Raw genomic sequence first — 23849 nt, 5'->3', positions numbered from 1 at the left:
CGCCATGGCAGAGCATTCAATGTGCCACCCAGGCCGCCCACGACCCCACGGGCTATCCCAGGCTAGTTCGCCTGGCTTGCTGGCCTTCCACAGGGCAAAATGATTCGGGCTCCTCTTCATAGATGCTCCTCTGGACAGCGACCCCTCGCCATCAGCCAAAAGGGCAGGGTCGTTCTTGTTCCATGGTTACAGCCGGGAGTAGCTATGCCCAGCTTTCTCAAACGAGTCGATATCGAAGTAGACGGAACCATCGGGGGTAGCGTACCCGAAACCATTCGCCACAACCTTCTCTACAAAGTCGACGATTTGTCTGACATACTGGGTCACACGTGTCAGTTGATCGGGAGGCAGGACGTTCAGCGCATCCATGTCTTCGAAGAAGCGGCGCTCGAATTTCTGGCTCAGCTCCAGGTAAATCTGATGATTGTTCGAGTCGATAGAGGCACCATGCAATGCATCCAGATATGGCAGCAGGACATCGTCAGCTTTGGCGAAGAACTCAGACGCTGTTCCAGGGTTTTGGACGGCCTCGGCAGCCAACTGTGCTGTCCCAATATGCGCCCTGAGCAGCAAATCCTCGACAGTAACACTCTGGCTTTGTAGCGTTTCCTTGTACGCCTTGTTGACTTCCTCGGCGAAGCTCTCTGGGTTCATATCCCCCGGCAACGACGGCAGATTCTTGCCAACATATTGGAGAAATGCGGCCTTCACCTCAGCCAGAACCGTCTCACTAACCGTCTCTTCCTCAGCATGTTGATGCTTGAATCGCGCGAGCAGGTGTTGACGACGAGCCTGGAGGATAATCTTGTCGTCGATATCGGTGGTATTCATGACGAACTTGACTCGGAAGCCGAAATAGTCCCTCATGATACGGCGAATGATGTCGGTCGACACACGATTCTTAGCGTGGCCCAGATGGGCGTCTTCGTACACTGTAGGGCCGCAGGCGTACCACGTAACGACTTCCCCTGTTGGATCAACTGGAATGAAGGCATTCTTGGTCCGCGTTAAGCTGTTGTAGATCTTCAATAGGGGCAGTCGAGCGTCATGGGCTTGGGGGGTCCATTTTGGCTGTTTACGAGCGTCGGAAGCCATGCTGTGTGTGGGTGACTGTTGAAACCGTTAGCATCGAAGAAAACGGGTGAAATAAAACCAATGGTGGTTGCACCTTTGTCAAGGTGAGGGGAAGAGTTCGACCAGGTAACAGCTACAATTGTTACGATTGTCAGCATTAAGAAGTACTCGTCCGGAAGAAGGGAATGAGTGTACTTTTGGTGAAAAAGGTGAGAAGGGGAGTATGCGAAAATAAACCTGGCTAACCGATTGTCCCTTATTAAGTTGTTGTCTGGCAATTCGAGGCAAAAGTGACTCACCTAAGCAATCTTACCCTACCCTATGGTCAGCCCCCGAACAATTTAACTGGGGTTCCCGAATGGCAGCAGTTTTCCGGGCGGGCCAACCAGTCCCAAACCCTCAGATCTTTCGGAAGGTGGATAAAATACCTAGCTGCCCAAAAAAACACCTCATGGCATGAGACATTTGGGATCTTTCTCTTTTTCTAGGAAGCAAATCCCGCTCTGTAGCAATAGCGCTCGTCGCTTGTCGTCTGGTGGCTTGTAGGCTTGTTTGATTTCTGGGCATCAGCCCTGGTAGGACCCCTGTTGAGATTCTCCAAAGGATGTCCCAGGAACCGCTTCTCCACAAGCCCGCTCTCCCGCCAAATCCCCCTGTTCTAGAGCTTCTATAGTGGATCCACAACGGACTCTAGTGTGGATCCTCAACGGACTCTAGTGATATAGCATGGTACCTACTCTGAGCTCCGATTCCTTGAGAAGTATCAGTAAAGGTTATTCTCTTCTCTGAGAGTTGGTCTGTGATTAATAGATGTTCAGTCGGCACCATGCTCTAACTACCTAGTAGTTCAGCATGCTGTTTAGTAAGTATATAGCCATGGCTCTTTTCCAAGATAGGTAGATAGCTATTCGCCTTAATTCATCGCAAAGCTTCTGGTCCTACCGCCAGATAAGTTAGCATGACGTATTCTGAGCATAAAGAAATGTCAATTCAAGGAAGGTAAGAGAACCTGTGCCATCCAGTTTCTCCGTCAGGATAACATTGCTACATATTTCGTTTATGGTTATATCTGGAGGACTCTCAGGTAATGGATTGGCGGAGCGGCAGGGCTTCCTGCAGCATCAGAAACTTGGCAGGCTGGGTGGATGTGGGCATGTTGTTGGTGTCTTTGTAAGCAGATGTTAGACCATAGGGCTGCACTGATATGGCAAATTCTTTATTGGAAAGCTATTTCTTCATGCTTACCTACCTTAACAGGTAGGGTCCCTTCTTATGGTACTCAGTTCTAGTTTAAACATCAATTCACATTACCCGCCCACCTAGCCACAAGGGGCAGTGACAAGCGTCAGGCTGCCTAGTCATATCATGTTGAGACCTCAGTGAATGGCGCAGCCCCTCGCATCACATGCGCCCAATGATTGGTTGAGATTATGGCAACACATTACCAGACAGCACAACAGAGCACACGAGATATTGCTTGTTACGCTCAGCTTTCGGGGAACCGGCCACTGTCGATCCGTGACAAGGCTCTCTATATATGGCTTCCTTACATGTGTTTCTGTGCATTAGCTTGAAGCACCCCGCCTCGATGCGGCTATACACAAGGATGGATAGGAGCTTCCTTGCATTGTACACAGTGCGCCCTATCGACAGCCTATGACTGCCGTTGCCTTGTCGTGAACTCTTATCTTTGCAAGCGAGGCAAAAGACGATAATCATGGATGAATACAGCCAACAGCCCTTGGCACCAGGCTACCTGATCAAGGAGCAGCGGTCGAATACCAAATCGATGGTTGTGAAGCAACCAGAATAGTGACAGTGGCTGCAGAAGGTAGTTCTGTGCCTTCTCCAGGTGTACGATGTGTAGAACCGAAACCGAAGTATGTCGTACCTGGATGCCTGAGGGCGATCTTACAGAACACTGGACCAAGCATAAATAGAGGCCTTCGAACGCAATGGAGATGACCTGAACTCTATCATTCCAAGCATCAATTTCAAAAACAACAGTCCAACTAGACGGTTGACCTGTTCCCTACAACTCTCTCAAAACTCACTGGTATGTACACCCCGGCTTGAGTACTCTGGAAGCTCCAGTTGTACTTACAAGTAAGTTGAAGAACTTGTACCCATCATCATGTCCAATGCCGAGAACTTCGTTATCTGGTCGTTGGATGGGCAGCATGGAGAGGACAGCTGCTAACATTATGCTGGAGAAGTTTTCGTAAGTCATTCATCCATACATCACATTTATATTGTCCTAGCCCCTAGTCCATCTCTAATTATGACCACTAGGGGTTGCTGGGTCCTCTTTCGGCCCCAATCATCCAGCACCCAGTGCGTGCAAACACTGCTCTTCGTCGTGGACATGCGGAAAGTGCGAATGCTGTGATGATCACTGCCATTTCTGAGATGAGAATTCACGCATCATACCAAGCATTACAAGTAACTTGGTGGATTTTGGATAGGGATTACAATCTGAGGTGGACAAGTTCACGATTCAACATCGTATTATGTGGCGATAGCTGAGATGGTCTGCTAGCTAGGTAATTTCAAATATACGTATGATGTACTCTCGTACCCAGCTCAAACACAATTCAAGTCTGTACAGACCTGTGCATACCTGTGCTCAGTGACGCTCTTGATTCTATTTGAAGGTTATATGTACTAAGGTACCTCTGTATAAAGATGGGATAGAGCTGAGACTGAAGTTATATGAAGCTAATATTATGGACATATAAAGTCGGGACTGAGCTTGGACTGAAGTTATGTAAAGCTAAGATTATAGGCATTCAAAGTTGGGACTGAGTCTAGGAAAAGCTAGGATAATAGAATATAAAGCTTGGATTTGACGTTGGGGTACTAAAGAGGAGAATAGAGGTATATTAAGCTAATAAAAAGAATAAATAAAGTTCATGCTACTCAAGTTTCAAAAAAGTTAATACTATTTACATAGGTATATATAATAGGTATATCTATAAAGCGGGGATTAAGCTGTGATTCTGATATAGAAAGTTGGGATTAGGCTGAGATTGAGATACACAAAGTTGGAATTAAGTCTTAAGAAAGCTAAGACCTTATAAAGTAAAGCTGGGAAAAAAGACTACCTGAGATAACTAACAACACTTTCCTATATCATAAAGAATTTCCAGTCAAGTTAAGACCATAAACACACAAAGCCAGGTCTGGGACATCTTATGCTAGAACGGCATCTATGTAGATAGAGTCAGGACAATTGATATGTAAAGCTGGGATTTCAAATATCTAATGTTTGGACTGTAAGTCAATGAAGCTGGGGTTAGTTTTTATGTAAAAAGCAGGGCTAAGTTATCCAGTTCCTACCTTATCTTGAGATGTCTACTTATAAGGCTGAAAGAATGTGTGGAGACTTCTCTTTCAGATCTGAAGACAAAGAGAATCCCTCGAATAGCCGAAACTTACTTCTTACTCCCAGAATCGACGATTTAACTGCAGTTCATACACTAGTTATTTGGGCTATCATAACTCCATATCAACATTATGTGTTTCAATGTGGTGGCGGTGTAGCCAATCATCTACACTAACGCCTACTTGCGCCACATCCGAGGCTGACACGCAATCAGGCCAGTACTCGCGAGAGTTTCTGAGTCGGTGACGAGGCTCTAAACTCCTTGATTTGCTAAACTGAGCATTGAGGCTATCGGCGGTCATTCGTCAATTCTATGCAGCTGCATGAACAAGTGGCTGGACCGGAATGCTGTTCTTGTAGGAATTGACCGCCCATCGTTGTCCAGCGTGTCAAACATCTGGAGCACCGAATCACCTGCTCATAAACGCCAAGGTTGAACGAGTTTAAAGTGAGGGGAAGCCCCTGAGCCCGTGCCTGGAATACCAAACTGAGTTTCCCACTGCCCTGCCATGGAGGTGCGCCTCCGGTCCGCCTTACCCGCCCGCCTGCACTCTATGTAAGCTTTCTAGGGGCGAGGGAGTTACCGTTCACCGAGCGTGCATGCGCAAACTTGCTTTGCCGCTCCCCAGTTCCCAGTTATCTGGGACACTTTCCTTTGACTGCCTTTTTCCCTCTTCCATCACCCTCTACCCGCCAAACAAACCCGTCGCCAGCAGGTTTTGGAGATTGAAGCCGTTTCTCTCCAAAGATGCCACTGCCAATCGCGGCCAAAGGTAAGTTATTGTTACTAGCCTTCTCCTGTCAAAAACCACAGTATTGTCTTTTGCGTTGTGTTCCCCGCACCCTTGTCTGCCCCGCCAATTCTTCAGTGCGAATCACCGTCGCTGTTGGTCGCCTGAGGTTTAGGTCAGCACTGGCCACTCCCGTGACAAGTGGCGAATGGACGACACGCAAGCCTTGAGGCAGCTCATTTTAATTGTTGGGATACTTTATCTCTGTTGAATCTTTCTCGGGTTTGATATTGTTGCTTTCTCATTCAGCAACTGTCAGTGAGAGGGAGGCAGCGAGGAATATCTTCAAGGTTTCCAAGTCGAGAAGTTCCCAGCGCTTGATCTTGCCCCACTCTCTCTACCTTATCATTATCACTCCGCTTATCGCATTTCTTCAATCCCCCCATCATCCTTACACCAGACATCGAACATGCCCCCTGTTAACCACGCTTTGCTTGCTTCAGTCAGCATAGCTGCTGTCAGCGTAGCTGCAGCCGTAGCTGTAGCTATCTATGAAAGCCCCGAGGTCCGCCGCGTAGCCGAGGACCTACGTAGACGCATCGCCATCGCCCTCCGCTCTCTCGGTGATGACTTCGACCCAGACAACCGACAGCCCCGTTTCAACCGCCCAGAAGACGCTCACGGATTTTACGAATCTCACAATGTTGATGCTGACGACGAAACACGGAGGAGACAACGAGAGGAACTGATGTATTGGAACGCTCGCCGGAACGAACAACAGTCACAATCGGCCGAATCGCCCACACCTCGCCTTCCTACCTTTGACGACTTCTTACGGCCTGACAACTCTAATGAACGCGGTACTTTGGTTTACAACACTGGCGCCAACCCAGCGGATGATTCAAACAATGTGGTTAGACGCCGTGGCAACCTCGAAGGCGTGCGCGGACTGAATGCTGCAATGGTTTACAACCCCTTTGCTGATGAGCACGGTATTGAATTGGAAGAGCGCCCTCACATCGACGAGACGGAAGCCGCCAATTTGTTGAAGCCCGATCATGACGAAACCGTATCCGATATCTATGCCGCTACTCCCCGCAGCCAGAGCCCTGAGCCCACGCAAAAGGCTGTTGCTGCTACCAACTCTGAAGTTCTCTTTGATTTCGACTCGCAATCCAACGATACCAGCCTCCGTGATCAGTTTCCCGACGCCTATGAGAAGACCGAGGATGGGACTCACACTCCCACCACCCGCAGCGAGACCATCGGCCACGAGGAGGAGCAAGACATGTCTGCCAGCTACACCAGCACCCAGTCTGATGCCTATGCCTCGATTCAGGCGTGGGCTCAGTCCAACACTGGGTTTTACTCGCCCCTGCCTGTTACGCCTGAGCCACCGATGTCTGATGGGGAGTACATCAGCCAAGGACAGAGAACGCCTAGCGATGACACTGCCTCTATCGCTGAATCTGGCGTTGATGTCAACTTTGATGCTGCTTCCTCCAAGGATGGGGACTATGGCGTCATGAGCGATAGTGACGATGGGATCGCCACTCCTGGTAGCTGGTCTGAGGTTGGCAGTGTGATTAGCGAGACTGAGAGCGTTGCTCGGGCTTAGAGGAGGCGCGGTTGATGTGCTTGATGATGTTTCTACGGGGTCTATGAATGTACACCCGCGATACCACCGACCATTTCTTCCTGTTTTGGGTTTGCATTATATATGTTTGGTGTTTTGGGCGTTAGGAACGGTTTTCATAACAGGGAAATGGGTGGTCAGGCTTGGGTGTTCTTGTTAGGGGTGATTATAGGCCCGTGCTATCTTTTTTGAGAAATATAGCAGAATTTTGCCAAAATAAAGAGGATATCTTTGTAGGTATCATCGTATCTCGTAACTCGTATAGTATAGATATGCTGCGGGGGTTATAGTCAAAGGTCGTCTTGCTTCTTCTTATTCTTCCTTTCCTCTTCCTTGTGATGCTGGGCGTAACCCTCATATAACTCTTCCACCCCAAGCCCGAATTGCTCTTCCCAGAAGGAGTCCTGGTGGTATTTGTGGTGGCGGAGGTGGTCGTTGAGGTGGCGGATGGTGCTGTTGCCGAAGATGTCTTCGAGGTATTGGAGGAAGTAGGCTGTATGTTGGTAGCCTCTGTCCCAGGCTTTTTGGGTATGTTAGTAAGGGTGGGCGGTGATTGGGGGTTGGGTTAGGGGGTAAAAAGGGAGAGGGGATTGACATGGAAAAGAGGGGGGGAATACCGCCATCAACCTCCTTCTTCCAATGCGGCGGGGACAAATCACAATTCAGCCTCACCCAGTCAGCGATCCCTTCTATTAACCCCCCTGGACAAGTGTGTTTTGCGTCCCACTGGTAGCAGTGGACCAGTTCGTGGGTGATGACGCCGATGATCTCGTCACGGACGCGGGTTGGGCTGTTGGGACGGGAGGCTACGTTGGAGATGTGGTTGAGGTTGAAGTGGATTTCTTTGTGGTCGTGGTCGAGGTCGGTGCCGGTTGTGTAGGCCACGCCGTCCATGTCACGGAATATAAGGGTGACTGAGCGGGTTGGGGGTGGGGTGAAGGAGTGGGAGGAGGGGGTGTGGTAGAGGAGGCGGAGGACGTTTTGGAGGCAGTCGGGGAGGACGGTGGCGGGGTTGATGGAGGTGAAGAGGAGGGCGGAGGCGGGGTGGGTTAGGTTGCGGTTTTCGAGGCGGAGGGTGGGGAGGGGGAAGGGCTTGGGGGAGGAAATGGTGGTTGTTTTGGGGTCATTGGGGGTGGTGTCCCTAGGGGGGTGGATTGGGATGGGAGATTGGGTTGCTGATGGGGCGTCGGATGGGCGGGAGATGGGGGGTTCGAGGATGGTGGTAGGCCTGGGGGTTGGGGTGTGTTCGTAGAAGGTCATGATTGGGGTTTAACGAGGGGAGGATGATGTTTGGGAGAAAATAAACAATGGCATTTGGGAGAAGCTATTCCCAGCTCAAGCTTATATCGGGTCCAGCTGTATGCAGGGAGGTGCCGCTTACATTGCGCACCAACACCGACAGCGTGGTGTTCTAGAAGGCGGGGCATATCGATAAGAGGTGGGGAAATAGCAACAGGAGGTGGGGAATTGCGGGGAATTGAGGATGCCGAGACCCCTGACAGCAATCATTTACATGGCCCGTGCTCCACTTGGCGCGGGCAGGGGGTGACGAAAAGCTGCAGAGAACATCCCGCAAACAGAATTGTGGTCTGTGTCCCTTCCTCATCGACGTCGAGCCAAATTTACCTTAGCAATCCACCACAAGGAACGGCAACGAAGCTTCAAGTCGAGGTCCGCGTGTACTCTTTCGACCCTGCGATTGCGCGTCTTTGGGACCCTATAACGGGCGCGACTGCCGGCATCTTGTCGCGAAAGCTTGCTGATAAAAACCCTGGGCCGGCAACTTAATAAGCAGCTCATATTTTGTTTTGTTTTCTTTCTGCCACTTTCCGCAACCTACCGCAGCGACCGATCTTTAATCATACCACCTCGACCCGGTCCCGCAACCTCGACAACCTCCTCCATCCATTTTATCGCAATCACACCTGGAATCCTCTGCTTTGGAGGATATGGCTGAACCAATCTCTGAGCAGCAGGTCATCGACCTTACCAATATCCTGCGCACCGACGCCCCTATCGACACCAAGATTCAACACATCAACGTAGCCAAGTCCTGCATCAAGTCGCACTACATCCCCGAGCCATGTATCGCGCCACTATTCGACGCCCTCCGATCTGCGTCCAGCTCTCAACATGGCGTTCTCGTTAATGCTGGGTTTGGCACCTTCAACCATCTCCTCACCCGACTGAGAAAGCAAGATCCCAAGGGCCTGTCGAAGGAGGTTGCGCGCACAGGGACATTGCCGCTGCTGGCTGAGAAACTGGGCGATCATAAAGATAAGATTCGATATATCGCGACACAGGCTCTTGTCACGATATACAAGGTGGCGCCTGAACAAGTCGAGCGCGCAGTACGCAACTTGGCCATGACCGGGAAGAACCCAAGGGCAAAGGAGTCAAGCTTGCACTGGCTCCTTCAGATGCACCAGGAGAGTAGCATGCCGTTTAGGAGCTATGTGCCATCTTTGATGGATTTGCTCGAGGACGCGGATGCCACTGTTCGCGACACTGCCAAGACCACTGTCATCGAATTGTTCAGGTATGCCCGCAAGCTATCAAGTATAGGATATAAGCTGACTTGACCAGAAACGCCCCCAATACGGCCAAATCGGACCTTAAGAGGCAGTTGAAGAATTGCAAAGTTCGACCAGCTATCGAGCAAGCGATCGTAAAAGAGCTCATCCCTACCGGTTCTGTGTCAGCCTCACAAGCAGATTCGATAGACGAGCATCACCCCCGTCCTGCTTCTCGCCCAGCCTCTCGTGCAGCCCTCTCAGCCAGCGCATCCTCCCATGCCATCGACCGCCCGATTACTCCAGCTCCCGATAGCTCCAAGACCTCGGACCCGGTGGAGCCGTCATACGTCAACACGAAGAGCGAGCTGGACGAGATACTACGAGACATGCACGCCCATTTCGAAGGCAGGGAGACAGAGCAGAATTGGATGGAGCGAGAAAAGAACGTGATTAAGCTTCGCAAACTTGTCGCTGGCAATGCTCCGCAAGACTTCACTGAACGATTCCTTGATGGGCTTCGGGCACTCTTGGACGGGATGATCAAGGCCGTTACCTCGCTAAGAACGAGCCTGTGCACCCATGGATGCAATCTTATTCAGGATTTGGCGAGGGCGTTTGGCTCAGGAATCGATCCTATGGTGGAGATACTCATGCAAACGTTCATCAAGCTTGCCGCCTCGACCAAGAAACTGGCCAGTCAGCAAGCAAACATGACGGTCGATGCCATCATCTCCAATGTTACAACGACACCAAGAATAATGCAACATATCTGGTTTGCGACTCAGGACAAGAACGTCCAGCCAAGACTCTACGCTTGCGGGTGGCTTCAGACCATCTTGGTCAAGGAAGCACATCATAAGCATCATGTGGAACATACGGGAGGCCTGGAGGTCATTGAGAAGTGCATCAAGAAGGGTCTCGGGGATGCTAACCCAGGAGTAAGAGAGAAGGCTCGCGCGACGTTCTGGAAGTTCAATGCCATCTGGCCTGTGAGGGCAGAGGTTATCATGGATGGGCTCGACGCAACAGCGCAAAAGCTCTTGAGAAACGACGCCAACAATCCCAACCCTGTCAAGCGACAGCCAGTCGCAGGCGGAGCTCGACCAGGACTCGGTTTGTCTAAGAGTACAATGGAGGCACCAAAACCGAGCATTCGCGACGCGATCATGGCCAAAAAGAAGGCTATGGCGGGGACTTCCACCAAGAACCCCCCCACACGGCCTGGTTCGGCCATGGCACATTTCTCACCGGTCAGAACGGCCACAGGATCCTCTGAAGCTCTCGCAGCAACAGCACCCAAGCCAATGGCTATCCGCACGCGACCCGAGCCAACCACTGGTGGACTTTCTGGTGCACCCATGAGACCCGGGCGTAAGAGACCCGAGGTTGCTCCTAGGCCAGCAACTGCAGGACCCTACTCGGTACGAAGTCACGACCAAGCCTCCAGCGAGCAAACCAGCCCGCCGGATTCCCGAAGGCCAAAGTCAGTAATTACCCCAAAATCCATATCATCCTCTCCAAAACGGACACTCCCTAAGCCGACCCGTCCGAATCAGCCCGAGTCGAATCTTCCAACACCCGCCAGAGCAGGAACTCCCAAATTTGCATCGCTGCGCAATACGCCTTCCAGGATTGGTCAACCCCTATTCAGTAGCCCGAGAGCAAGTACAGTGGACTTGAGTGTACCTACGATATCCGTGGCCAAACACTCACCACCCCATGATAGACATTATGAGCCAAGCCCCCTAGAGTCTGTGGAAACCCTTCCCAGTTTGTCGGATACACCCTCTCGGACAAGAGAGGAGTTTGCAGTCCCGTCTGTCGATGATCACGAAGAGATTGAGCTCCCTCTTCCCACATCAAAACCACCTAGCCCCGCCCCTCAGATCGTCGAGCCAGTTTCCACCACCACGAGCCCGACTACCCTAAAGGTGTATGAGGACCCTTTCACGGCGGAACAATCTCCGCCAAAACCCACCTTTGAGGCACCCGTGTTGGAGGACAAGCCGGTCAACGAAGACGCGGCTACACTGCTCCGCCCGGCCCCGGTCATTGTCAGCACCGGCGAGAATGGCGACATCAGTAAGGGCAGTGTCATGTCCCCCGAGAAACTCAAGCAAAACTCGCGGTTGCTGGAGAGCGGAATTACTAAGGTCAAGGCCAAGGCTCTGGACGTGCACGGATTCCGCAAGTTGCAATCCATCATCAGGGACAGCAACAACCACAAGGGCTTGATCACCGATGAGAAATTTGATGCCCTGCTGATTGGGCTGTTTGAGTACCTCGAGTCGCCTCTGCCGAACCTTGCGCCGGAAAAGGTGCAGGATGTCAAGGCTCAAGTGCTGGCCACGATCAAGGTTATGCTCAAGAAGATGAGAGCGAGGTTTCAGCCTCACGTCTCACGGGGATTGGAGAGTTTGCTCAGGGCGAGGTCGTGTTACGACGGGAGGACACACATGGTTAGTGGGTTGGAGTTGCTGGCCGGTGAGCTGGTCATGTTGGGGGATGCGGGGGAGATTGTGATGGTGTTAACGAGGATGATGCAGGGGTTGAATGTGGATGACGCGGAGAGGGATAGTAGGGTTGTGAGCATGGGCTTGCATGTGCTGAAGGAGATGATGGAGCAGAGGGGGGAGGGGTATGTGCCTAGTGAGGGGGAGCTGGAGGCGCTGGCGGGGCTGGCGGCGAAGTGTCTGGAGAGTGTGGAGAGCGCGGTGAGGATGGATGCGGTGTTGCTTTGTGTGGTGATGCATGCGAGGATTGGGGAGGGGAGGTTTTGGGAGGCGGTTAAGGGAGTTAGGGAGGATCCGAAGAGTTTGATTACTTATTATATTGTTAGGAGGCAGAGGGAGGGGAGTATGAGTGCTAGTGCTGCTTAGGGGGGGACATAAGCGGGGGTTTTTTTTTTTTCGCTGGGGGGTGTTGGAGTTCTTGTGTGTGTGTGTGTGTGTGTGTGTGTGTGTGTGTGTGTGTGTTGAGGGAAACGGAGGGGATCTATTCAAGTGTTGTTCTGCTTGGGATTGTAAACAGGGAAACGAAGAGCAGAAAATGGGAATAAGGATATGGGATAGGGATATATCTCTAGGGAGGGATTGGTTGGTTGGCTGGCTTGGGGTTGGGGCTGGGTGTACAGGATTACACGTGCTGATATAGCCTCTTTGTTGAGTATGCTTTTGTAGTTTCGATATCTTTCTCTTCTTTTTTGTTTCTTCTTCCACTTCTGGGCGTTTTTCTCTGGGTTTTGTTGTTGCACCTCTCACCTCTATAACTTTGTGTTGTGGTACACGAGTTTGTTGGGAATGGTTAGTCGAGTTTTAATACCACTTTTGTTCATGGTATACTAGTCTGTGAAGCTCGGATTGAGGACCGTTAATGTTTAGATTGAGGACCGTTAATGTTTAGATTGAGGACCCTTAATGCTTGGATTAAATATAGTAGATGCTTAGATTGAGGAGAGTGAGTATTAGGATTAAATATGGTAAATATCTAGATAAAGGCTAACTATTGCTTAGATGGAAGGTTTATAAGGCTTAGGTCTAATTAGGGTGGTGAAGGCTTGGATTGTTTTATCTAGCGTTGGGGTAGGATTTTAAAGGGTGTAATAACTCAAGTATGAGGGGGCAATTTCAACCTCTTTCTTATCTACCAAGGATCCTAACTCCCCCATACTTTATCGCAACTCTTAGTCTTATATCCAAGCTTTCTAAGTAGGTACTCACAGGATCTATTGTTTACCTAGCTGAAATATGAAGAGAATATCATTCCTTTACCTAGTACTAATCTATCTGACAAGTCTTTGAAGATAGACTCAAGAAAGCCACCAAGTATCTGCAACCCCTGAGTAGGTGGTTGGTAACTGCTTTCCATCAACTATGGATTACTTTAAAAGCTCATTAAACTCGTTATGACAAAGAGAGAAGTAAATTGTATTGCAAAGCCTCCGCTAGGCACCAGCACCACATGCACATGCACAAAGAGATCAATCAGTCCGCAACAGGTACTCCAACATCTTGATTCTGTGCCAAGTTGGAAAGCAGAGTAGCCATCACACTGGTATACGCAAAGAGAAGCAGGAACTTGTGGTCTGACTGCAGCCCGCCGCTTCCACCTCCAAAGCAGAACGACCCAACGCAGATTAAGAGACTGAAGGCTATGGTAACCATCACACTGCCAATTTTCTTCATGGGCACTAGGTACATTATCATAACAGGAAGAACGAAGAAGATCACTGCCATGAGGACGATAAAGAGATGTGATAGGATGCGGAGGGTGGGATAGCTCATTGTAAATGACTTTCGGGTCTCTGGCTCTGGTTGGCGGAGGAGAAAAGAGTGGGTAGAGCATACAGTGTTAGCATCTTAAGATCTGTGGGACCAGACTTGTCAACTAGAATAGAATTACCTTGACGCTAGAACCTGCTTTGCTCAATGTCTCCGCGGTGGAAACCACAAAGTCGTCGATGGCGCTGGGCCGTGGGCCCAGAGACCGGTAGCCTTCAGGAAGCAATCCACAGCCCGAGTTTTCAGGGTCCAATCCTCTGTCCCAACACCAGAGATGGTATTGCTCTGTCAGGGTCTGGTTGGGCGAATGCTGATGCATGATGGTGTTGGCGAGTGTGAAAACTGTCCCTTTATACAGACCATCGTGGGTTAGCCCTGTCTCTTCTGACAGTTTGCTCCAGACTACAAAATAAAAAGACATACCGAGTTCCTTACACTCCATCGTAAGCCTGTCGACAAGCTCCTGCTTCTTCCGACCAAAAGCATTTCTTGTCAGGCACTTCTTATAGTCATCCTGCCCCTGTGCTCGGTTCTCCTTCTCCAACTCCTTCACCTCTTGGAAGGTCTCTTTGGACTTGGCAGCCCAGTGGTCCAGAATGAAGGAGAAACGTGCTTCGCAGGCAGGGAAAAAGAGCCACTCTCGGCATTCTTGTCTCTCTTCTGCAATCTGAGTGCGTACGAACGGTTGTTCTGGGTTGAGTCAGCCTGCAACCAGGCAGGTGGGTGCGCAAGGTAGACCAAGGGGTATACTTACCGCCGCTGTCGTCTCCTCCAGCCTCTGGGAAGGGAAAATCTGAGCTATTCAGGGTTTCCGTGTTGTTGATGGGGCTACCGCCACTGCCTAGTGATTAAGGAGTTAGTATATGGAAGAATTCTCTTAGAATGGCAGACTCTTCCAGACTTCGTGGAGAAAGACGGCAGCCCTCAGAGCCTTACGGTCTGGTAGAGAATGCAGGCCGATAAAGAGTTGTTGGTACTTCCTCGTGACTTCCTGGATGAACAACCCTTTCTCCAGATCAAGCTTGTCCAACTCCATGATCGCCAGTATATCTTTCTGTCTTCTTTACGATGATATCGTGAAAGAGAGAAGCCGTGAAGGAGAGAGCTACGCGGTCCCCGCGGAAGGTAACTTAATGGCAGCCAAACCTCATGACTTCCAGAGAAACTGCCATGGCTGTTTATCTCACACACCCATCATCGGTTATCCAGAGCCTCATGCTTGCCAATATACTCTCAAGCACCAAGGCCCTCCATCTCCAGGTGGTGAGCGTATGCCCAGCAGGCTACTCCGGCAGATGCTGCTCAATCGACCGCCTATGATGGGCGCTGAAGGCATGCAAGCCATGATGCATGTTGACTGATCCGACCTTGGGTGGGTGAGATTTCTTCAACCAAGACAACGCAGAGAGAGCGGAATGAGGCCTGGATGGGAGAAAGCAATTCCTCCTAATGAGTACAATAACCTGGAATGTGCGTTAGCGCTCATGCTTCAGTGTGTCACTAATGGCCAAGAAGAGATATGATACAGACTTACTCAAGTGTGCGCATCCAATTTGACTCTCGGAGATCTAGTTGGTGGTAGTTGCGATGATGTCGTTGAGAAGAATGAGTGTTTGATCCCACAAGGCTGCGGGAACAACCAACAAAATGGCGCATGGTGGTGGTTGCAGCCTCCGGGCGGGACAGCATCTTCTCATTTGTGGATATCAATCACACACCATACTCGAACTATTTTGAACTTGCAGCAAGGCTTTGGGTAATGGTGGGTAAAATATGCAGGAAATAGGTGGCTTAGTGATCAACCGGCATAATATGGATGTGCTTCTTCTCTTCTTTATCTACAGAGATGCGCCCTGTCTAGCAACCATCCAATGGCCGTGCCTCCAACATCTTTGGCCATTATATACAGACGAGCTACCCCCTATTCTCTCCACCTTGGCCATCAATACACTCCATGTGTATCCCAAAAAAGGGTCCAACCTCCCGGGTATGTTGATGCCGCCTATCTTGCGTTGTGTATTTCTCCATCTAACGTCGGGAAAGAAAACGAGGATATGTCGAAGAAAGCGAATGATTTCTGAAGCCAACAGCCCTCGCAACCAACAGCTCTCTACATAATGGTGATCCCCGGCACCGAGATCGACGTGAAGCAAAAGCAAGATCTGCACCGATGGCATCCACGACCTTGCCGAATACCAACATCTTCAAGCATAGTGATGATGCTAGAAGAATATGACACAACGGCATATAGACGATTTTGAAGTCCCGGGAAACTTGCATGATGCCGAACTAATGGGATCATCTTGAATTCTTGTGCTCTTGGTCACTTGGTGTCGTTTTGGGCTTCTGGGTGGAAGGCGTCGGCACAACTTGACGTGCATACTCTTTGGCCTTGCCCTTGGCTGCAAGAAGTTGTTCGGACTTCTGGTCGACCGAGCCAAAATAGGAACGTCTGCCGTAGACGCCGGCGGGTTGCTTCGGAAGATCTTTGGCAGAATGAGCAGTCTTCACGAGAACATGTCTTCTACTCCGGATTACTTCCTTGCTCGACATATTGCGAGAGGAGGACGGGGAAAGGTCTTTGGGAGTTTTGTCCTCATGGTGTCGGGTTCGCGAAGCGGTGCTGCTCGTTTTGCTGTCTCTTTGCTTTTGAGGAGACGCTGGCGGGGAAGGGAGTGGGTTGGTGATGGTCATGTTGACGGGGGCAATATGGTCGACCGCTATGGGGTAACGACAGGTGGGCAGTGAGGAGTACTCGTATGACTATGTGTAAAAAGTTTTGTGCAAGCTGACCAAAACCCAAACAAGTGGAAGGATTTGAGAAAAGTAAGTAACAAACGAGCCATCATGGAGGAAGAAGACAGCAAAACCTTCAAGTCAGGCATGTTGGACATCATTCAGTGGCTAGCACGTCGCCGAGGGACCCACTGTTCCAGCACGCGGGAGTACAGGGGCAAATTCGGAAGGCCACTGCGAGCACACGTCCCGGGCCGCGTTCGGTGTTCGAATTCTGGTCACGATGCGGGACTAAGCCTCTCCGCAATCCCTCGACTTGCTTTGTGTGCGGGCTCAGCGGTTCTGAACCAGAAGAAGAGTATAACTTGCCTCACTGATCAACACTGCTTATGGCCTGTATGATCGAATTTTTCTTTTTTTACGAGACGTATGACCAACAGGGGGTCTGACACCTCGAAAGTTCTCCGCCGAGACGATTATGTCACCCCATTTCGGCGACTGGGGGAGAAATGGCGCCATCATATTTGAATACAAAAGTTGTAGGGATCAGAATGCTTGCTGTGCCTTCTTTATTTGTCCAGACCGCGGCTCGCCACGAGGGGCAGGCTTCCAAGTGATGCGCACATGTCGGAGTCATAGCACGCGAGAGCGAAAATTCGTAAACGTAAGGTCCTTGCCCAGTCGTAACGCACCGTTTCTCTGTGGGGGCCAGTGAAGAAAGCTGTCTCTTAGCCAAGGTAACCTAGGTATTTGCTCAGGTTTGGGATAATACGTCCTTTAACGTTTGTTCTGTGGCTTTCAAGAATCAAATTTTCCTGGCTAAAAAACGTATCTGCTGACAACCGATGAACAACTGGCCTTCGCGCGAACCCGAGCATCTGTGGCTGCGCCTCCCTGCCTCTCTCCCAAGACCCCTACCAAAGCTGTGGCTTGGGACACCGTCCTCCTTGGAACAAAAGGTGGCTTGATGATGTGGCCAGTCACAAATTTTCAAACATGGTTGCTGATGGCGCAGCAGTGGTGAAATCCAGGGTCAAGGCATACATGCAGTAAGGCGTTTTCTAGACACGTTGGCTGAACTGGTACCATGTGAAGAGGGCAAAAATATTCAATAACATTCAAACGATCTGGCCACCCCCCAGCGAAATCAAAAGAAATGCTTTCAACGGTCTGTAAGAAAAAAGAACATCTTTGATGGGCAAGCAATCATAAGCTGAGATCATGGACACTGAAAGCTTAGATTACATACTTATGAAGCTTGGATATATATATGTAAAGCGTAGACTATATTCGTCCAAAGCTTAGATAAGAGATTCCGAATGCTTTGATAGGTTAACGTTCATTATTCTTGTAGAGACCAGCTATGTTTCCATCATGATCTCCGTCATGATTTTCGCTTATAACCCTTCTTCCCGGGGTTATATAAACATATCAAATCTATCCATTCAAAGGAATCTAACAGAGATCCAGATTTTTGTCTGGATTTGGCTTTGGTAGATATGACTTGGTGCCGGCCTTGGCCACACCGCTCATATGAAAGCCCTAGATTACCAAAAAGTATCAGTCAGTTCTCTATCGCAGTTCATTCTATTTTCGGCGTACTCTGAGACAGACAGCAGTCTGGATGTGTTGATGGCAGTTTGTGAGGCTCAAAGGTCAATGACCCCTGAATGGACTCGGTGGCTCTCTCACTCGCGCTTGTTCATCATCCTACAACTAATGGTGAAGCAAAGTTACACCATTTTATCCCAGTAGGCACATCTCATCCCGAAGCCACATCTCATCTCAAAGACAAATCTCATCCCAATGGCCTGTTTTGTCTGACTCTGTAGTAAAAACCCGTCAAATCCATCTTAGCTATTGCGAGTTAACTCACCATGTTGAGTACCCAACCATTCATCAAATATGTTTTGCTGCTATCGCACAGTTAAGACACTAGGTATGTTTCATGGTCACCCATCAAGTGGCCAACTTCAAGTGCCAAAACCCCAGCTCTCCCATCAACTTAAACTATATACACAATAGCACTTTACCACATACACACACGCATACATGCATAGAGAACTCTTCAAACATATTCCTCATGTTACACTCGCAAACGAAAGATCCACACTCTGTCCCCACGCGAGCAAACGAGGTAAAGACAAGAAAAACGCGCCCTCTCACGACGGCCTTTTTTCGCTGCTCGCAAGCGCATCTCCCAAAAAGAACTCACACCCCTTCTCCATGACCTCCCCAATACCAAGGCTCTACCCCAACTCTCAGAACCTCGTTAGCCAACATCATCTCACACATAATAACCACTTCAAAAACGCAGACAATCTCCCAAAAGAAATCCCAAAGACAAACCATCACCACCAGAAGCTCTCTTGAAGGCTTAGACTAAATAAATATAAACAACATTCTAGGCTTGGATAACCGGTATTAAAAGCTAAGACAAAAGACTATTTAGAAGCTGAGATAAAAGACGGACAAACGACACCAAAAGTTCAGACCAAAGATAAATTTTGAGAATCACCCTGCCCGTTAAATATTTAAAGCTAAAAAGTGCAGTACTGCCTTTCAGACATTATGGGCAGAAGAACCAATCGGGAAAATAAAGGGGACCAACAGTCAATACTCCTCCGAAGCTACTCAAAGCTCCTTCAAAGTTACTCAAAATTCCTTTGAACTACCTAAAACACATTCAAAGTTGTTCAAACCCCCTTTAAAGCCACTCAAAAGCCTTCAAAACTACTGCAAAATCCTTTGACAAAGTAACAAATAAGCCTTCTGCGCAATCAACAGGCATATCAATAATCTTGAAAGACTCAAGTCAACAGTCATACACATTCACCCCAACTTTCATCAGCAATATCACTTTCTCTAGGGCATGCCCCTATCAACATCAACCCGTCAACATCTCGTGTAGAGTCTTCCTCAAATAAAAATTCCCCTGCCGCCTCCTTCTATGCTGTTCTCTTATACCTAGGAGAACCCTCCTCTCAAGTACTCTACAAGCCAGACTAAAAAGAAAAAGTCATCGCGTTACCTCATCCTCCCACCCCCTGCCATCACCACCCCCCTAGAGACTCAACTCCAAAGTCCTGTTATTCCCCCCTCCGGCAATACTACTCCCATCGGTCGGGTACCCTATACATGGCCACGTTAGCAATTTTGCTGTCCAAAACTCTTCACTGCGAGGAAACTTACACCAAGAACAAATCGCAATGATGGCATACAAACACATAAGCAACATCCCCTCCAACCAATGACTCTTCCCGTCATTTATCAAATAATTCACCAGCAACACCGCAACAAACAACACCGCCACCTGGAATGGATCAAAGCTCAGCGTCATGGCATCAATCCCCATCCCCCACCCAATGATAACAAGCAAGGGGATGATAAACAACGCCACTTGCATGCTCGAACCCACCGCCACCCCAATAGCAAGATCCATCTTGTCCTTGATGGCAACAGTTACAGCAGTGGCGTGCTCAGCTGCGTTGCCCACGATAGGAAGAAGAATCAAACCGACGAATTCTTCAGAAACAACCCCGCTGGCGGTGATGGCGCTGATGGAGTCAACCATGTACTCTGCACAAATGGCGATAACAACCGTAGACCCGGCGAGGGTGGCGATGGCAACGAGAAAGTGCAGTGTAACCTCATCTTTGTCGTTGTCTTCCTCTACACTGCCTTTGCCGGGATTACTGACGGTGCCGCCTTGGGTTGCCCCCGAAGCACTCCTCATAGGAGGCTTGGTCACCATTTCCCGGATCTTTTCATTCTCGGATTGCTCTGACCCCAAGCCATGACCGCTGATAATGCCAGCTGGGGCGACGAGTCCCTGAGAGACGGCGCCTTCGGGGACGCTGCGTCGCATGGGGTGGGTGAACGGTTTGGCTTGAACCTTCTGGCTTTCTTCGGCAAAGACCATTGAGTGCGTCTTGAGCTGGAAGAACAAGTAGGCACAGTAAACGAAGAGAAGAATGACGGAGGTGCCTCGAGACAGCTTGGCAACATCGTTCTGTGGCGACTGGCTGGATCGGTCAAACACTGTCGGAACGATCACACTGGCCACGGCGAGGGCGAGCAAGCTGGCAGAAGTTTGCGCAACGGTGGTGTTGAAGTATTGTTCCCGTCTCCGCAGCCCGCCAAAGAAGAAGCACATGCCCATGACGAGGAGTAAGTTGGAGAGGATGCTGCCGATGAGGGAGGTCTGAACGATGACGACTTGACGATCAGCAAGCGCGATGATGGCTACGATCAGTTCGACTGCGTTTCTGTCATCATGTCCGGTCAGCATATCACAAAGCGCCATGCGGAGTCAACATAGCATACCCAAAGGTGGCATTCAATAGACCACCCACAGTCTCGCCCGTCCTGAACGCAATCTCCTCCGTCGCAAACCCCAGAATGGCCGCCAGGGGAACAATTGCCATAAAATTAACCACAAACACGGTAATCTTACTGACAGAGTGAATATTGGCAATTACAATACCAACCGGTGCTGCAATCAGCAACACATTGATCCATGAATTGAAGAATACTCGTTGGATCTGGTTCCTAACTGTGAACGGCTCCTTAGGCTCGACATGCTTGAAGAAACTGCTCGACTCCTTTTTCTTCTTCTTGACGCCATCGGCAGTAGCCCCCTCGGGTGTCGTCGTCGCATCGCCAGTGACACTGCGTTTGAATCTCCAGCGCATCGCTGGTAACTTGTTAAGCGCACTGCTAGTGACCTTCTGCTCCCCTGCCGACAAAGGGTTCGAGCCAACAAACGTCTCACCACTTCCAAACTGGCCATCAGTCGTATCAGGGGCCCGTCCCGATGCATTGATGTTTCTGCTCGTCGACCCGGGGCCGTTCAGCGGGATTCCCGGGGTCCTTGGGTCATCCGACGGTCCGATCGGCAACCCCTGCAGCGGGTGGCCTTCGAGATCCTGATCATTGGCCGACTGCCATGTTGCAGTGCTGGTAGAGTCATGTGTGTATTTGTTGCGTGAGTACGGGAAGATATTCCACTTCGACTTGTGCCAGGCCACGTTGCGTGCCGCTTGTTTGGTCTGGTGGGCGTTATCTGCAGAAACAAAAGAAGACATTGTGTGGTTAGTGAAGGTTCAGTGTCACAATGAAGGCCCAAACCGGGATTGGCTTGGCATGATTGGGGGGAAATGCCATGTCACTCGACCTGGAACAGGCAGACGCTGTGTCTCCTTGCGGTGTTTGAGCACTGCTTGCCGTTGTGTACAGCGAGAGGCCTTGACAGCAGATCGCCAAGAGACACAGAGAAGCATGGCAACAGGGAAAGCAGAACGACCAGAGCGAAAGGGGCGCCCTGGATCAAGGGTGCTTACAAGACATTGTCCACGCGCTTGCGGTGAAGTGGGTCGAGAGAGGGGCTCGGAAAGCTTATTTGGTATTTTAGAGCTGGTCGGCGTGCTCACGACGTAATCTCGCCGCTTGAGGTCCCGGTGGTTTGGGTAGGATGAATCGGTGGAGCCGAGCAAGGGAGGCACAACGGCTTTGTGGTGGGGTGTTGTCGCGATTGGCGGTTGGTGGAGGGTGATTTGGTTGTTGGTGAGGAGGAGCGTCCTCTCAAGATTGATTGCGGTGCACAGGAAACGAGGAGCGACTGCTGGCTACGAAGGTGCGAAAGAGGACGTGTAGATAAGTGCGTGATTGGTGCTCCCCGCCTCGCACGAATGACCGATCTTGTAGGGTGTCAACTGGTCTTCTGGCCAGAGTGAAACTTCACGAAACACAGCGGTAAGGATATGAGGGCGTAGGCATGAGATGCAAAGACGAATGGGCACCTTGATGATCCGGAGTTGATAGCTGTGTTTGATAAGTGGTGTCGTGGCAGTAGCAGCTGTTTCGCGGAATCAAGAGGGTGGAGGTGAGGAGGGGCAGTGCACTGCCATGTGTTGGTGTTGCCTAGGGATCGCGACGGGATGAGATATCAAGAGCTCGAGGTTGGTGGCGGTCCGCAGAGGTTCATGTCAGCGGTTCTACGACAGTGATGAGCGAAGTTCTGGCGAGGCATGTAGGCAGACTCTCGGTCTGAGGAGTACGACAGTCAATACCGGGAAAGAGTTACCTGCCGCTGTTTCTCATGTGAGCTGGGTCTCGGCAGGAAGTGATGTCAACCCTCACCTCACCTCACCATCCATCCCATAGCTGATCATTTCCTTGAGGCCCCCAACCGCACGCACCCACAGTCTCTCAAAGAACCGATTTGTATTCCTACTCCACTGTCCTCTTGCAGACCAATGGTGCAACGGTGAATTCAACGATAAGATTCATCAAACCCTCCATCCATGCAAGTCTGTCGTCCTGGTGAAGCTCTTGGAGCAAATACCGCCCCATGATTGGACAGTTCTTCTGTAAGTCAGGTACCGTTGCTACTTTTGTGACCCCTGTCGGAACAAGCTTTTGCCAAGGGCGCCACCTGGTGCCGATCTGGGGTTGTGGTTCAAGCGTCCATCACAAGCTTGTCCTTTTCATTCTCACAACTCTCAATCCCACAGAGCTTGGCTTACACTCCACTCTTATCATTTCTCTTGGAGTAACTGTTGACCTATCACATCAACTCTCAAATAAAGCAGTTAGCAGTTTAAGCTTAGATACCCAGAATCAGGGGCTGACACAAACCACAGCAGATTCGCCCTCACCAAAGCCTGAGCCAAGCGGCCGAGGTTCACAGAGACGGCTTGCCTTATTTCTCCTCACACTCAGACTAAGTACCTACCGTAGCACCCCAAGGGTTGTTTAGAAAATAAGCACCTGGTTAGTTCCAACATATCTACTACTTTTAATTGTAAAATAATTCCACGACTCTGATAAGCAAGTTGAGGCCAGGCAGTCGCAATGGCAGTAGCAGTGCCAATGGCAAGGGTGCACAGACACATGCATGTTGGATAGCCTTCTCTATACACCACAGTTTTCTGCCAAATCAATTATCTTGCACCTATACTTTGGGGTGCCACTGTGGCTTCTTCCACCAGACTCTTCCCTAATAAAATACTTATCAAGGTTATTCTTAACGTTGAACAAGAATTGCAAGATCATTCTACAAATAAAACAAGTTATATAAGACATTCCATTTTTTAAAACATATGTTGAGATCGAGGAAGATATTTAGGAGTACCTTCATGCTTGAAGATCTATATATATAATTAACTCTGTCTTAGTATGAACAAAACCTCTATCATTTTCTACAACAGCATTGGCGCATTGTCGTACTTGAGGTAGATCCGAGCATTATTAAGACGCTATCCAAGCTTCATTTCCGGTAGGTTGTCTGAGTTGCAAACCGGCAAACAAACCTGCCAAAGCTAATACTAAACAAGTCCAAATAAGCAAACCAGATGTAGCTGAAACTCTGGCGAATCTGGATTTCCGATGAATTTGGATGACTTGATAGATTTGATATACCTACATAACCCTATTTGGGTACCTTGGGATTAGGTAGGTTTATATATCGGACTTTGCAGTGTGTAGGGT

General features: G+C 49.8%; 8 protein-coding genes across 8 annotated transcripts; 2 read left to right on the top strand and 6 right to left on the bottom strand.

The window, feature by feature from the left end:
* Positions 1–186: 186 nt before the first annotated feature.
* On the bottom strand, positions 187–1095 carry QC763_0092500 (uncharacterized protein; the record flags this gene model as incomplete). The annotated part of the gene is given in 2 exon segments (XM_062906257.1): positions 187–310; positions 320–1095. Coding segments are annotated over 2 exon segments (900 nt in total).
* Positions 1096–4744: 3649 nt separating this feature from the next.
* On the top strand, positions 4745–7042 carry QC763_602760 (uncharacterized protein). Its single transcript, XM_062914115.1, has 2 exons — positions 4745–5232; positions 5694–7042. The coding sequence occupies exons 1-2, from the start codon at positions 5208–5210 to the stop codon at positions 6806–6808; spliced, it is 1140 nt and encodes a 379-aa protein (XP_062762810.1). The 5' UTR covers positions 4745–5207; the 3' UTR covers positions 6809–7042.
* QC763_602770 (uncharacterized protein) lies at positions 6958–8281 on the bottom strand. The gene is made up of 2 exons (XM_062914116.1): positions 7444–8281; positions 6958–7346 (listed from the first exon to the last, which is right to left on the bottom strand). The coding sequence occupies exons 1-2, from the start codon at positions 8084–8086 to the stop codon at positions 7117–7119; spliced, it is 873 nt and encodes a 290-aa protein (XP_062762809.1). The 5' UTR covers positions 8087–8281; the 3' UTR covers positions 6958–7116.
* Positions 8138–12221, top strand: STU1 (suppressor of tub2 mutation; the record flags this gene model as incomplete). The annotated part of the gene is made up of 2 exons (XM_062914117.1): positions 8138–9365; positions 9413–12221. The coding sequence occupies exons 1-2, from the start codon at positions 8776–8778 to the stop codon at positions 12219–12221; spliced, it is 3399 nt and encodes a 1132-aa protein (XP_062762808.1). The 5' UTR covers positions 8138–8775.
* Positions 12222–13118: 897 nt separating this feature from the next.
* QC763_602785 (uncharacterized protein) lies at positions 13119–14658 on the bottom strand (the record flags this gene model as incomplete). Its single annotated transcript, XM_062914118.1, has 6 exons — positions 13119–13149; positions 13402–13634; positions 13744–13970; positions 14046–14261; positions 14377–14463; positions 14604–14658. The coding sequence occupies 6 exons, from the start codon at positions 14656–14658 to the stop codon at positions 13119–13121; spliced, it is 849 nt and encodes a 282-aa protein (XP_062762807.1).
* A 247-nt stretch (positions 14659–14905) lies between these two features.
* Positions 14906–15278, bottom strand: QC763_0092450 (uncharacterized protein; the record flags this gene model as incomplete). The annotated part of the gene is made up of 2 exons (XM_062906256.1): positions 14906–15044; positions 15157–15278. The coding sequence occupies 2 exons, from the start codon at positions 15276–15278 to the stop codon at positions 14906–14908; spliced, it is 261 nt and encodes an 86-aa protein (XP_062762806.1).
* A 642-nt stretch (positions 15279–15920) lies between these two features.
* Positions 15921–16316, bottom strand: QC763_0092440 (uncharacterized protein; the record flags this gene model as incomplete). Its single annotated transcript, XM_062906255.1, has 1 exon — positions 15921–16316. The coding sequence occupies one exon, from the start codon at positions 16314–16316 to the stop codon at positions 15921–15923; it is 396 nt and encodes a 131-aa protein (XP_062762805.1).
* Positions 16317–19005: 2689 nt separating this feature from the next.
* Positions 19006–22709, bottom strand: QC763_602790 (uncharacterized protein). Its single transcript, XM_062914119.1, has 5 exons — positions 22500–22709; positions 21701–22449; positions 20685–21423; positions 19551–20626; positions 19006–19490 (listed from the first exon to the last, which is right to left on the bottom strand). Exons 2-5 carry the CDS (start codon positions 21705–21707, stop codon positions 19423–19425), a joined length of 1890 nt encoding a protein of 629 aa, XP_062762804.1. The 5' UTR covers positions 21708–22449; positions 22500–22709; the 3' UTR covers positions 19006–19422.
* Between the last annotated feature and the right edge of the window lie 1140 nt (positions 22710–23849).

Source organism: Podospora pseudopauciseta, chromosome 6 (genome assembly GCF_035222475.1).
Source record: "Podospora pseudopauciseta strain CBS 411.78 chromosome 6, whole genome shotgun sequence".
NCBI lineage: Eukaryota > Fungi > Ascomycota > Sordariomycetes > Sordariales > Podosporaceae > Podospora > Podospora pseudopauciseta.
The sequence above is the reverse complement of the archived record's forward strand: the minus strand, read 5'-3'. Positions and strand labels throughout refer to the sequence as shown.